At 41.5% G+C, this 11,851-nt stretch overlaps 1 protein-coding gene across 3 annotated transcripts; it reads right to left on the bottom strand.

The window, feature by feature from the left end:
- Positions 1-2,491: 2,491 nt before the first annotated feature.
- On the bottom strand, positions 2,492-11,582 carry HUS1 (HUS1 checkpoint clamp component). Of its 3 annotated transcripts, XM_077810960.1 has the most exons (8): positions 11,427-11,582; positions 9,970-10,097; positions 8,033-8,209; positions 7,238-7,345; positions 6,091-6,165; positions 3,947-4,046; positions 3,440-3,571; positions 2,494-2,786 (listed from the first exon to the last, which is right to left on the bottom strand). In XM_077810960.1, exons 1-8 carry the CDS (start codon positions 11,476-11,478, stop codon positions 2,704-2,706), a joined length of 855 nt encoding a protein of 284 aa, XP_077667086.1. In that variant the 5' UTR covers positions 11,479-11,582; the 3' UTR covers positions 2,494-2,703. The 3 variants fall into 3 exon arrangements, with proteins under 3 accessions (XP_077667088.1, XP_077667087.1, XP_077667086.1); XM_077810962.1 differs by lacking the exon at positions 3,440-3,571 and having other exon boundaries at positions 2,492-2,786; XM_077810961.1 differs by lacking the exon at positions 6,091-6,165 and having other exon boundaries at positions 2,492-2,786.
- Positions 11,583-11,851: the final 269 nt, after the last annotated feature.

Raw genomic sequence — 11,851 nt, 5'->3', positions numbered from 1 at the left:
CCAATGGATTACCCTGATGGGCCGCATGCAGCTCGTGGGCTGCAGGTTACCCACCACTGCCTTAGGATGTTCGCATCCCTCTAAGTGGTCTCCTGCATGTTGCAGGAACATCGAACTGTCTACCCACGCAGACCAAAGCAGTGAGCCAACCTCTACAAGTGTGAATGACCTCAGGTCCTGGAGCGTGTGGGGATGGAGAAAGATAAAGTGCAGGATCACCACCATCTTCTGAAGCCTCCTCTTTCCAGTCTCAGCTGGAAGAGTTCAGCCACAGCCAAGCAGGGGACCATAAAGAGCCAACAACCAAAAGGTAAGTGGTGATACCCACACACTTTCCAAGCACTTGTTAGGTCCCCTCTTTTTTCTGTACTCCCTGCACACAAAAGCATAATTGTGTCCTGCTTATTTTATTGATGGAAGGAAGGAACAGGGGGCTTGTGCTATCCTGACAAATTCTGCCCTCTGCTGCTCCTGGGATCCCTGCCACTATACATCTGCTCCTCCCAGGCTGCTGGGTTTGTCCTTCATTCTTCTTTCATGCCTCATCTTTGTTCTGTTTCCTCTGGCTCAGCCTTGACTGTGTTGCCATGTGCAAGCACTGGTATTCTGTTTGCTACATTGTGGAGAACTAAGGACATGAGCTGGACATGAAATATACATACTTTCTCAGGACTACAGAATGTCCCACTTTTGTGACAAAAAGCACTGGAACCAAATCCTTAAGATGCCAAAGGCCCTTTCACTGACAGAACTGGTGTGGATTTTGAGCCCTGTTTGATTAAGTCTGAAGGCAGTTTGGGGGTCAGAGGTAGTGAGTGACAGAGGCAGGGTATACAGGTTGTCCTCTGCTCTGTCAATGAGAAGGCTGGGGACACTTCACTTAAGGGGAGGAGTTGCACAGATGCATATAGATGTAGTTAGAGGTGACTATAAAAAATTAACAGTAAGATGAAAGGTTGTTTGTTTGCAGCTGGAAATTTCCTAGGTAACTGGCTGCTACGGAATCTCATCAGTCTGGATTCTCCCAAAACAAATGAGTTCTGGAAAGAACCCAGCTATCTGGCTGCCACATCCAAGGCCAAAAATTAAATTAAATTAAAAGCCTTGGGTGCTAGAAGTGGCATGTTAATTAACACCTCCTTCTGCCTGTAGGCACAGCACTGTCCTGGTCTACTGACCTCAGGAGTGTGGAGGTACCTTCCACCGCAGGCCAGAGGGGCAATTTGCAGTTCCACTGAACACCCACATGTTGTGGTGTTAGTCACCCTGTCTCTGGGGCAGCTGAAGCAGCCCAAACCTTGGGTGATAATGGCCAACACAAAATGTTCAAATGCAGCCAGTACTGTAGACCAGCTGATCCCAGTTGTTAACCCAATGTCTCATTGAAAGGCTCTGCAAAAAGAACAGGAATACTTGTGGCACCTTAGAGACTAACAAATTTGAGCATAAATTTGTTAGTCTCTAAGGTGCCACAAGTACTCCTGAACTTTTTGCAGATACAGACGAACATGGCTACTACTCTGAAACCTGAAAGGCTCTGGTGTTCAAAGCCCTTGGCATTCTGGCTACCTCTCTTGCTGTAAACAGGACACAGCTTCTCCAGTCTTGCCTCAACTCATTGACAAGCTGAGTTTTTGGCAACAGAAGGTAAGTCATCCCAATGTATTATCTGAAACCCCAAATGCCCTGTCATCAGTTTTTTTAAGGGCAAAAGAGAGCTATTTTTCATGAACAGGGACAAGATGTTTTTGGAGAGACTCTTAGTTGAAAATAACCCACGTTAACAGTCGGCATGAATATAAAAGTAAGCGAGTCCTTTTCCTTTTGTGAATACAGACTAACACGGCTGTTACTCTGAAACCTATAAAAGTAAGCGTAAGTACTGATACCCCTACTCACTAAGGCCTCAAATAGCACTGCACCGCCTACTCTTACAGCTCAGCAGCTGAAACAATCCAAATATAAACAAACATTCTATATAGACTCTTATACTGCACTCATCTAAGGACCTTCTGGGAGTCCATTAAGCCATCTGAGCAGCATCTGTCTCATTTGTTCTCTTCTCCTCCCCAGCAGAAGTGTGTCCATTATCTTTTGCAATTTTTATATACACACAGCTATGTTTATAGTAAAAGGCAAGATCAAAGAAATGCACCTTGCCCATGGAGTGGAAGGTGGTGAGGCTTGTGATGGCCCTTAAATCCTAGGGGAATTTATTTCACAGTCTTTACCCTGATCCCCCAAGAAGCTCTCTTTGATGTGCCTACGTTGCGGCCTCATCTAAAGAAACCCGAAGTACTTTGAGCTGAACTTCTGTTTATGCCTTATGACATGCTGAAGAGACATTCATGTTACAGCATCTTCACTCACCTACTTGCTTAGTTACTGAGTGGAGTGAACAGCACCATGGATGAGCTTCTACAATTTCCCTGCCCAGGACACTAGAAAGACCAGCTTTCCGTATACTTTCACTTTAATCCAAAATATAATCAGCACAAAAATATAATATCCTTGGGAATCAAGTTCTTACAATAATTCTATAAATATATATATATATATATATAATAATAAAATATATAACAACTTATTTAAATGTTATAGACCAACAGCCCATCAATTCACAAAATCCCCATTCTTTATGCTTGTTTCACTCTTTGTAGAGAAGGCCTCAGATGGTAGAACTGCTGAGCTGTAGAAGAGTATTCATGCAAGTGCTGGAATGAAGTACTGAAGGGAAACCTCTTCATGAAGCAAAATGAAGTGAACAATTCTTTTGCTTACAATATCTGTAAAAGAGACACCAAAAAGCTAGTTGGAAGGCTGGCACAAATACATAACACAGTGAAACTTCTATATAGGAGAGGCAGAAGCTCTGTCATCTTCAGAGGAAAAGCCCGCTTCAACATAATGCAGTGGTGATCCAGGATTCTCCTCTCAGCAGGGTCTGAACTTGTATTGAATGTAATACAAAATCCTACACCCGATTTCTATCTGCCTGTGGCTGTAATACACATTTAGGTCTCAACATATAAGAACAGTGACGGTGTACATTGATAGCATACATCATACACTTAAACAGATTTAGAAAAACAGCCTTGAACACAATGGCAAACCACTTGAGAAAAGAAAGAGTAGCCAGAATACCTACATTATTTTCTAGAGATTTGAGAATTGTGCCATGGGGCAGGACTGGACTTTCCAATGGCACACCATCTGCATGACTTTCACAGCTTAAATTTACGTGACTAAATTTTCAGAAATGACTAGTGATTTTTGGGTGCCAATTTCAGACACTTTAAAAAGGTCTGATATTGCAAAAGCTGGGCTCTCAGTACTTTCTGAAAAGTAGGCCCTTCTAAGATGTCTCAGGCTGGCCACCTAAAAGCTGAAAATGGCAGTCTGAATAAGTTTCTCTTGAAGTCAGAGCCATTGAACTTACTGCACAAGGCTTTTGTGGGATTTACTTGTTGCCCAGCAAGTAGCTGCAGGAGCTTCCTTATGTCTATGCGTGCCTCAGCCATGCTTTCCGGATCTCTGTCTTGAGTAGAACTTTGCGAACCATTCTCGGATACTAAAATGTTATAAAAGAGGACTTTGTATCAAAAGTACACTCACAAGATGAGTATCAGCTCTAGTCAGTATGCACTAGTTTATATGTACATGGGTTATCATTTTAAATCCCTTTTCTCTTACGCAATTAATAACTGCAGTCTTTTCATTAAAACTCAAATGCTCCAAAAACTAAAACTGAAAAAAAAAAAAAAAGCCAACATCCATTTTATTTGAATTTAAAATTTGTTGACTATATGTTAATTGTTAAAACGTTATGAAGAGTGAATTTCCCCAGGTATTAACAAGATCAGCCCTTAGAGTTATGTTTATCAGTACCAAAACCAACGCATTAAGATAAAATAGACATCTGGATGGGGCAAAGCGGGAGACTTACCCCATGGAGGATTTCCAAGACCTTTAAAATGGGTCGTAACAGACACTAAATCGGTTTCTATTTTCAAGTTCATTTCTCCGTTTAAATTTGCTTCAAGCACCTACAATACAAGTCAGTCATTTGTCAATCAAATTTTCCCTCTGAAAATAATTAAATTACATTTAAATGTACAACTTATACAGTTTGCATCATCCTACCTCAAAAGCACCATGACCAACATGAGCACATCACACTGATAATACTACACTCTCCACAAACTCTCTCCTTGCTTCTGACATGAGTTCAGACCCCTAGTCTGCAAGGCCAGGTCTAAAACTTTAAAGTTTTTTCACAGTGTCTCACTCTTTGCAACAGCTACGGTCCAAAGGGACAATGCAGCAGGAGATAAATCATGTAAAACTGAACTCCTTAGCAGGGGTAGTCAGAAAAAACTCAAACCTGACTATATTCTGATAAAATAAAAGAGGTAAACTTTTCAAAAAGTGCCTGCATGATTTAGGAGCTTAAATCTAATTTTCAAAAGTAACTTAGGCACTGAAGGACCTAAATTCAATAGACTTTCAGTGAGCCATAATCTAAGGTCCTAAGTCCCATTTTCAAAAATGGAATTTAAGTGCTTTTGAAAACTTTAGTCTAGATTTGGGTTTTCTTTAGGTTTCACCCAATAACTATCTTTCCCATGACTAACATCTGATGGGGATTAGAGAGAAGAGAAAAAAAAGCGGGGTAGGGTAGGGTGGAAGGAGCTGGCATTATGTAGTAGCAGAGAAATTCATTTACTCTCCAGTATTTTTAGAGGTCACAGCTGTTGTGTTTGGCTCCTAGGTACCACCTTAGAAAAATGAAAGGGAAAGGTGGCTGCAAGTCAGTAGCGAATGAAATGATTCCTATCCTGCGCACTCAAGGACTGATCCATCACCACTTAAGCAGATGGAGTGTGGCCATTTACTCTAATATGGGTATTATCAGGACTAGAGTTTTCAATATAACGTGAGACCCTTTGGGATAAAAGGTGCTAGACGACTATAACTTTACAGAGCTTCTGAATAACGTATGTCATTGCATGGACCTGTCTCACAATGCTGATCACACTTTTACTGACAAAACAAAGATAACTCTGCCCAAGAGAGTTATAAAGAGGATAATTCTAGATATGTTTATTCTTTTGAAAGTGAAAGACTACATGAGAAAATTTTCAACAATGATTTTTGTGCCTAGCTATCATCTGAATGACTGAAGTTATGAGCTCCTACCACTGTATTCAAAATAATTCTTGTTATCCCAGAGAACTAAAAATTTTCTGTAACGCAAAGTCTGCTAATAATACTGTTTCTAATGTTACGCAATTCTAGAGCACTTTCCCTCCGAAGATTTCAAAGCACTTTAAAAACAAACAATACTTAAGGCACACAACATTCCCGAGTGGAAAATAATGGACATACAAGGATCATTTCATCCAACACTGATATGCTGCTATTCCTAGTATGGAATGTGACAGACCTTTAATAGCGCTCAGCAATGCTAGCCAACCATTTCGGTTAAGAAGTGAAGATTGCAACTTATAGCTGAAATGCTGCTAAGAGAACTTAGACAGGTCAAAAGGTAAATCCTAGGCCCTGAATTCTGGAAACACAGACATATGTTTAGCTTTGTGCCAATGAACAGCCCCATTGAAATCAATGAGGCTACATACATTCATACATTTAAGCACATGCATCAGTATTTGCAGGATGAGGGGCTCAGGTTGTAATTTGATCAATTAGTCAGCATCAACCCGTTTACTCTGACAACCCAAGTAGGAACTCAATTTTACATCTCATCTGCAAGACAGTATCTGTGGCATCACACTTCTCTCTAACATCACACTGAAGCAACTGTTCAGTACTGATTTAGAAGGAAAAGTACTACCTACCGTGATGCGCACAGTGTACTTTTAGGCCCTGTAAAACAACAGTAACACTGAACTGCAGCACTTGGATGTTCTTTGGAAGTTTCCCACACAAGTACTAACCTGGCCCAAGCATGCTTAGCTTGCAAGATCTAACAAGGGAGCACTACGCGAAGTGAGATGGAAATTCTTTATGTAAGTAAGGAATGCAATTGGCCCCTTTTTTCAAGGGATTAGGAGAGATATTTTAACTTACAATGCAATTGCTGAGATTTTTCATTCTTTCCACAACACTTTTCATGGTCTTCAGCACTGGTAAGTAAATACTGACCTACAAAAATCACATCAACTACATTTAAAAATAAAACAGCACTATGAAATAATATTTCACAAAGTGAAATAGATGGGATGGGACACTTGGTCTTCCTTTACTTCTGTATTTATCAAATGCTTATTCAGCAAGGGGTGCACAACAGACTTGAAATAAATCAGTGAATTACCAAGGAACAGAACACTTCCCTTACCAGATTACATCATTGGTTCATTCAGAACAGCATGCTGCCCTCCTAGCAGTTCACAACACTTGAGAAGGATTATTATATACTTTATTTATATATTATTATATACTTTTTTCCCCTTATGTTCCTAATCTGTGTTATGTGTCAACAGCAGAAGGTCTAGCCCAAACAACTTTTCAAAATATGTATCAGAGGTTCTGTTCCTCAGTGATAAGCATTCCTATGAACTCAGGAGGGGAGGGGCTTTGTTATAACAAGGAACATCTAGAGCTGAAGGGGGTGGGGGGGGAGTTCTGCACATAGTAAACTCAAAGTAACTTCATTATTCAGTGGAGTTACTGTGGAGCTACATTGGTGAAACAGAACACAATTCATCCCAGTTATTTCCAAGCCACGTAAACTCAAAACTCTGTTGTTAGTTTCCTCTTGTTCATGAAAGGTTTTGTACATCTAGTGTAGTAGACATGGTGAGCAGATAGACAGAAACTACATACAAAATGTATTCTCTTTAGAGCAGAGGTCTTTTTCTTACATAGCTCTAGAGCTCATGACAAAAGGATCTGTACCTTATAAAGAATACAGTCATACAAAATGATGTACTTGGGCTGCTTACTGAAGAGTAAAAAACACAATCTAATGATAGCTCTGTCAAAAGTTATGTGGTCTCTTGTACCCAGAAAAAGAAACATCTATAATAATATCTGTGATCTATACACCTCATAGTGACAATAATCGGGCTACCTTTTCAAGCTGGGGGTGTATATTATATATATATATATTACACACACATATATATACACACTAAAGTTTAACAACATACGCAGCTTATAGTGTTTCACCCCAATCCTGTGCATTCAATAGTGATTTTAAAAAAACTTTGCTTACATCAAAGTCTGGTACACTGGGCTCTCGGAAATCATTCCACAGTCTTCTGGGTATAACTCCCACTGGAATGTCATGTGTCACAATGCGACTACTGGTCGATAATGAGGGCTTGAGAGAGAAAAATAAAGTTCTTGTGGTTAAGGAACAGGATTAATAGTCAGGGAGACCAGGTTTCTAATCCTGGCTCTGCCAGGAATTTGTGATGTACCGCGGACAAAATGCTTAAGCTTTCTGTGTCAGAAAGTGGGCATAATTATACTTCCCTTCCTAAAAGAGATTTTGCAAGGCTAAAATAATTAATGTTTGTAAAACAACTTAGGATCTGCTAATGAATGGTGTTACAGCAATAGAATGTAATATTAAAATCCTCAATGGGGGCAGATCTAAATTAAAAGAAAACAAAACTAAAAAAGCCACAGTTTTGCCATTTTACCTTATGTAACCTACTGATTTCAATGGGAAGTATATGTCAGGGTAAAACCTGGCCCACTGGATGGAAAGAAGAATGGAAGCATTTATTTTTTTGCCATTGCCTTGGTGTAACTCATTCTGTAATATTTTATTCTCCCTTTCCCTCCCTGGCTAGTATCACCCACATTATCCTAGGTGCTTTCCAAGCATAAAAGAAGGCATGCCCCTATCAATATAGTTAAATTAGATTCTTTTCCCAGCAGCATTTCAGACTATTCCAGGAAAGGACATATATGATTTTAAAATCAGCTATTAGATTTAGGGAACAGCACAATGTTTACTACATTGTTCCCAAGGGCACTTAAAAAGCATTTCTGCTCTTACCAGTTCCACAGCTACTGTGAGACAGGGGCAGTGCTTGTTAGTCAACTTAATTTTCACCGTCTTGGCATTCTGGGCTGTTTTTAAAGCCCTTGATAGGTTTTCGGGTGTCAGCTCCAAATAAATTTCATTGTGTTCTGCTGCTACTCCTTCCATTTGGAACTCATCAAAGAAGTTCCCCTTTAAAAAAAAAAAAAAAAAAAAAAAAACAGAGGGGAGGAATGACAGGAAAAACTGTTTAAATTTAAAATAAGGCAAGTCACAGTAAGCAGAATTAAAGCATTGTACCATACATTCAGAACCGACTGTCTACAGGCTGAAACTCCCCTTTGCTCTGTGTGTTCTGTATGTTACAAAACAGGCTCTGCAGCCATAAAGGTCCAGCTGTGTGGACCCGGAGGCAAATTCAATGCGTAACCTATTAACTTCAGTCTCTTACATGCCACCTCCCATTAGTAAACAGAGAGGTTAAAACATTCTTATCACTTGTGCAACTACACACAAAATCTGAGAGAAAATATATGTGAAAGTCATCCTAGAAACAGAAGAGTTCAGCCACATGAAGACACATTCTCTATGCGTGAAATTAAGAAGATAAGGAGGGCCACAGTGGGTCAGACCAGTGGTCTGTCTAGCTCAGTATCCTGCTTACCAACAGTGGCCAAGTTACAGGTGCTTCATTGAGAATAAACAGATCAGGGCAATTTATCTACTGATCCATCCCCTATCGTCCAGTCCCACCATCTGGCAGTCAGAGGTGTAGGGATATCCCAGAGCATGGGGCTGTGTCCCTGATCATCTTGGCTAATGGCAATTGGCAGACCTATCCTCCATGAACTCATCAAATTCGGTTTTGAACCCAGTTATGATTTAGGCCTTCACAACATCCCGTGGCAACAAGTTTCACAGGTTGCTTGCACATTGTGTAAGTTGAACAGTCCCAGTCTATTTAATCTCTCCTAATACAGAAGCTGTTTCATACTCTTAATCATTTCTCAAAAAGAAAAGGAGTACTTGTGGCACCTTACAGGCTAACAAATTTATTTGAGCGTAAGCTCACTTTATCGGATGCATGCCAGTTTGGGATAAGGGAGGTATTGGTTTCTTGATGTCACATCTATGAACATGCAAAGAATTTGGAATTTAATTCTCTTTAAAACCCGATTCACAGTCTGTTGATGATTTCACTGTGATCGGGCATAGAGTGCGCGGCAGTGACTCCTGCTCTGAGAGAAGGCTGCATGACTTGTTAAGCCTCCAAATTCCTCGCATGTAAATAGATGTGACATCAAGAAACCAATACCACCCTTATCCCAAACAGCACGAAGGCTATATTAGCACAGCCTTGCACTGACATCACAATAAGAGCCAAAAAAGGAAGGAAGTAGAAGAGTATTTACATGTGTACTTCAAGACTCAGGTAGAAAGATCGAGATTTACAATAAGTAATTCACTCAGTATGTACACGGTTTTGAACTGTTCATGCATGCATGCTGTAGCTCACGAAAGCTTATGCTCAAATAAATGTGTTAGTCTCTAAGATGCCACAAGTACTCCTTTTGTTTTTGCGGATACAGACTAACATGGCTGCTACCCTGAAACTAATAATTTCTGTTGCCCGTCTTTATACTTTTTCCAATTCTAATAGATCTTTTTTGAGTTGGGACAACCAGAACTGCACACAGTATTCACGATGTGGGCATACAATGGACTTATATAGTGGCATTATGGTATTTTCTGTCTTATTATCTATCCCTTTCCTAATGGTTCCTCACATTGTTAGCTTTTTTGATTGCTGGTGAAATACATTCCTGAAAAAGTCTATACACCATTGATGTCCCTTTTAAACCTTTAGAACAGCCACCTTAGTTTTAAAGGCACTGAGAGATGTTTCATATACTGTTAATTATGCAGTATCAGCCTATTTCTATGGCACGTACCTGACTTAACTCACACCACATGCTGACCCCTCCATTAGCCACTTTATCAGTAAGGATGAAGTAAAGTTTGTCCACTGTAAGGCGTAGAGTGCATGTCTTGGCTAGTTTGGCAATTGTATTGATCACACCTATGGGATAAAATTTCATTAAATGACTTCCTAAAACTTCTAGCACAGGACAAAAAAAGCTTTGCTTGCAAGGTTGTGGTTTGCAGTTCAGTAGGAAAGAACATTATTAAAATAAATAAATCAATGGAAAGTGGCAACCCAAAACTTTGATATTTTGTTAAATTCTGTTGTTTTGGTTTAAACCCTCTGCCCCCCATCATTATTTTGTTTGGAGAGACAAGGTGGGTGAGGTAATATCTTTTGTTGGACCAACTTCTGTTAGTGAAAGAGACAATCTTTCAAGCCACACAAGAGCTCTATGGTTCAAAAGCTTGTCTCTCTCACAACAGAAGTTGGTCCAATAAAAGATATCATCTCACCCACCTTGTCTCTCTAATATCCTGGAACTAAAAAGCTACAACTACGCTGCACATAATTATTTTGCTTTGTCACCTATCTCCTATCCTGTCTGACATCTAAACTGTGAGAAATCTGTGGTAGGAGCTATCTTTTTTATTTTTTGTCTGTATACTGCTCTGTAAGAGGTTCACTTGTTTAGGGTTCCTGGGTGTTACCATTACCACAAACAGTAAGCAAACACACACATAAAAGCGGATGATTACAGAGTAAAATCTTTGGAACATAGGAACAAGACACAGAATAATGGTCCATGGTAATTTTTTTATTCTTATGTTATTTATGTATAATTGTGCCTACATGCTACAATGCAACATGCCCTGGAAATATCCCAGATGGACAGATATTCCCAGATCTGCCACTGAGTTGTTCTGAGAACTTGGGCAAGTTGTTGCAGGGCTCTGTGCCTCAGTTTTCCCACTTGTAAAATGAAGACAGGGACACCTTTATTAGTAATGGCTTTTGGGATACAATGTGCTATGCAAGGGCCGGTGTTACACTCCCCAGGCAGCAGGCGTTGAAATCTGTCTTCTAAACCAGCTAGTGACTCCAGTTTAGTTGCTCTGGCTATAAAGCACTGTATGGCCAAGGACAGCAGCAGCCAGAAAGATGAGGCTCGTGTGCTTGCAAAGCAGCCCCGGTTTCCTCTCCTCACGCGTGCCACTCTTTGTGGGGTGCATCGCTCCCTGGGGTACGGGGGGAGGCTAGGGGATCTGGCGGCACATCTCCCCGAGATTTTAAAGCTCACGGGGCATGAGGGTTTGTAATCTCCCCCCCACTCCATCTCCCAGCCCCCGCCACACCTCACCCTACCCCTTTCCCCACAGGCAGGCTCTCGTCCTGACCCCTGGGCTCCCTCCCACCCCGCTGCTGCAGACCTGCTCCCCGGGGCTCCGCGCAGCGCGGCCCCCCAGCCCAGCCCAGCCCGCTCACGGGTGAAGTGGTTCAGGCAGGCGACGTCCACGATCTTGGCCCGAAACCGCATTGCAGCAGCAGCAGCCGCCCTGAATTTGGAAGCAAAATAAACCCGGCGCAGCTCAAACTCTCCGGGAAGCCCGGCCCCGCGCAACCCAGTTCCGCTTCCCCTTCTCCTCCCCACCCACCTCTGCGGCCTCGTATAGCGTCAGCGTGCGCTTAGCCCCGGGGAGAGTGTAAGAAGCGGCCTGATTCGGGTGTCACTGCGGCGTTACTCCATTGGGCGGGGGATCAGTGGCGCTGAGCTGGTGTAAAAGCCGCGCCAGCGCGAGCTCAAGATGAGCAGCATAGAGGGGGTGTTTCAGGGAGAGCAGATCACACGGACAATGCAGTTCTCCACTGCCTGTGCCCTGCTGCTGTACAAAGGTGGTGATGATGTTACG

The sequence above is a fragment of the Eretmochelys imbricata genome, chromosome 2 (genome assembly GCF_965152235.1).
Source record: "Eretmochelys imbricata isolate rEreImb1 chromosome 2, rEreImb1.hap1, whole genome shotgun sequence".
NCBI classification, from domain to species: Eukaryota; Metazoa; Chordata; order Testudines; family Cheloniidae; genus Eretmochelys; species Eretmochelys imbricata.
Note: the sequence above shows the minus strand (reverse complement) of the source record. Positions and strands in the feature narration are given on the sequence as shown.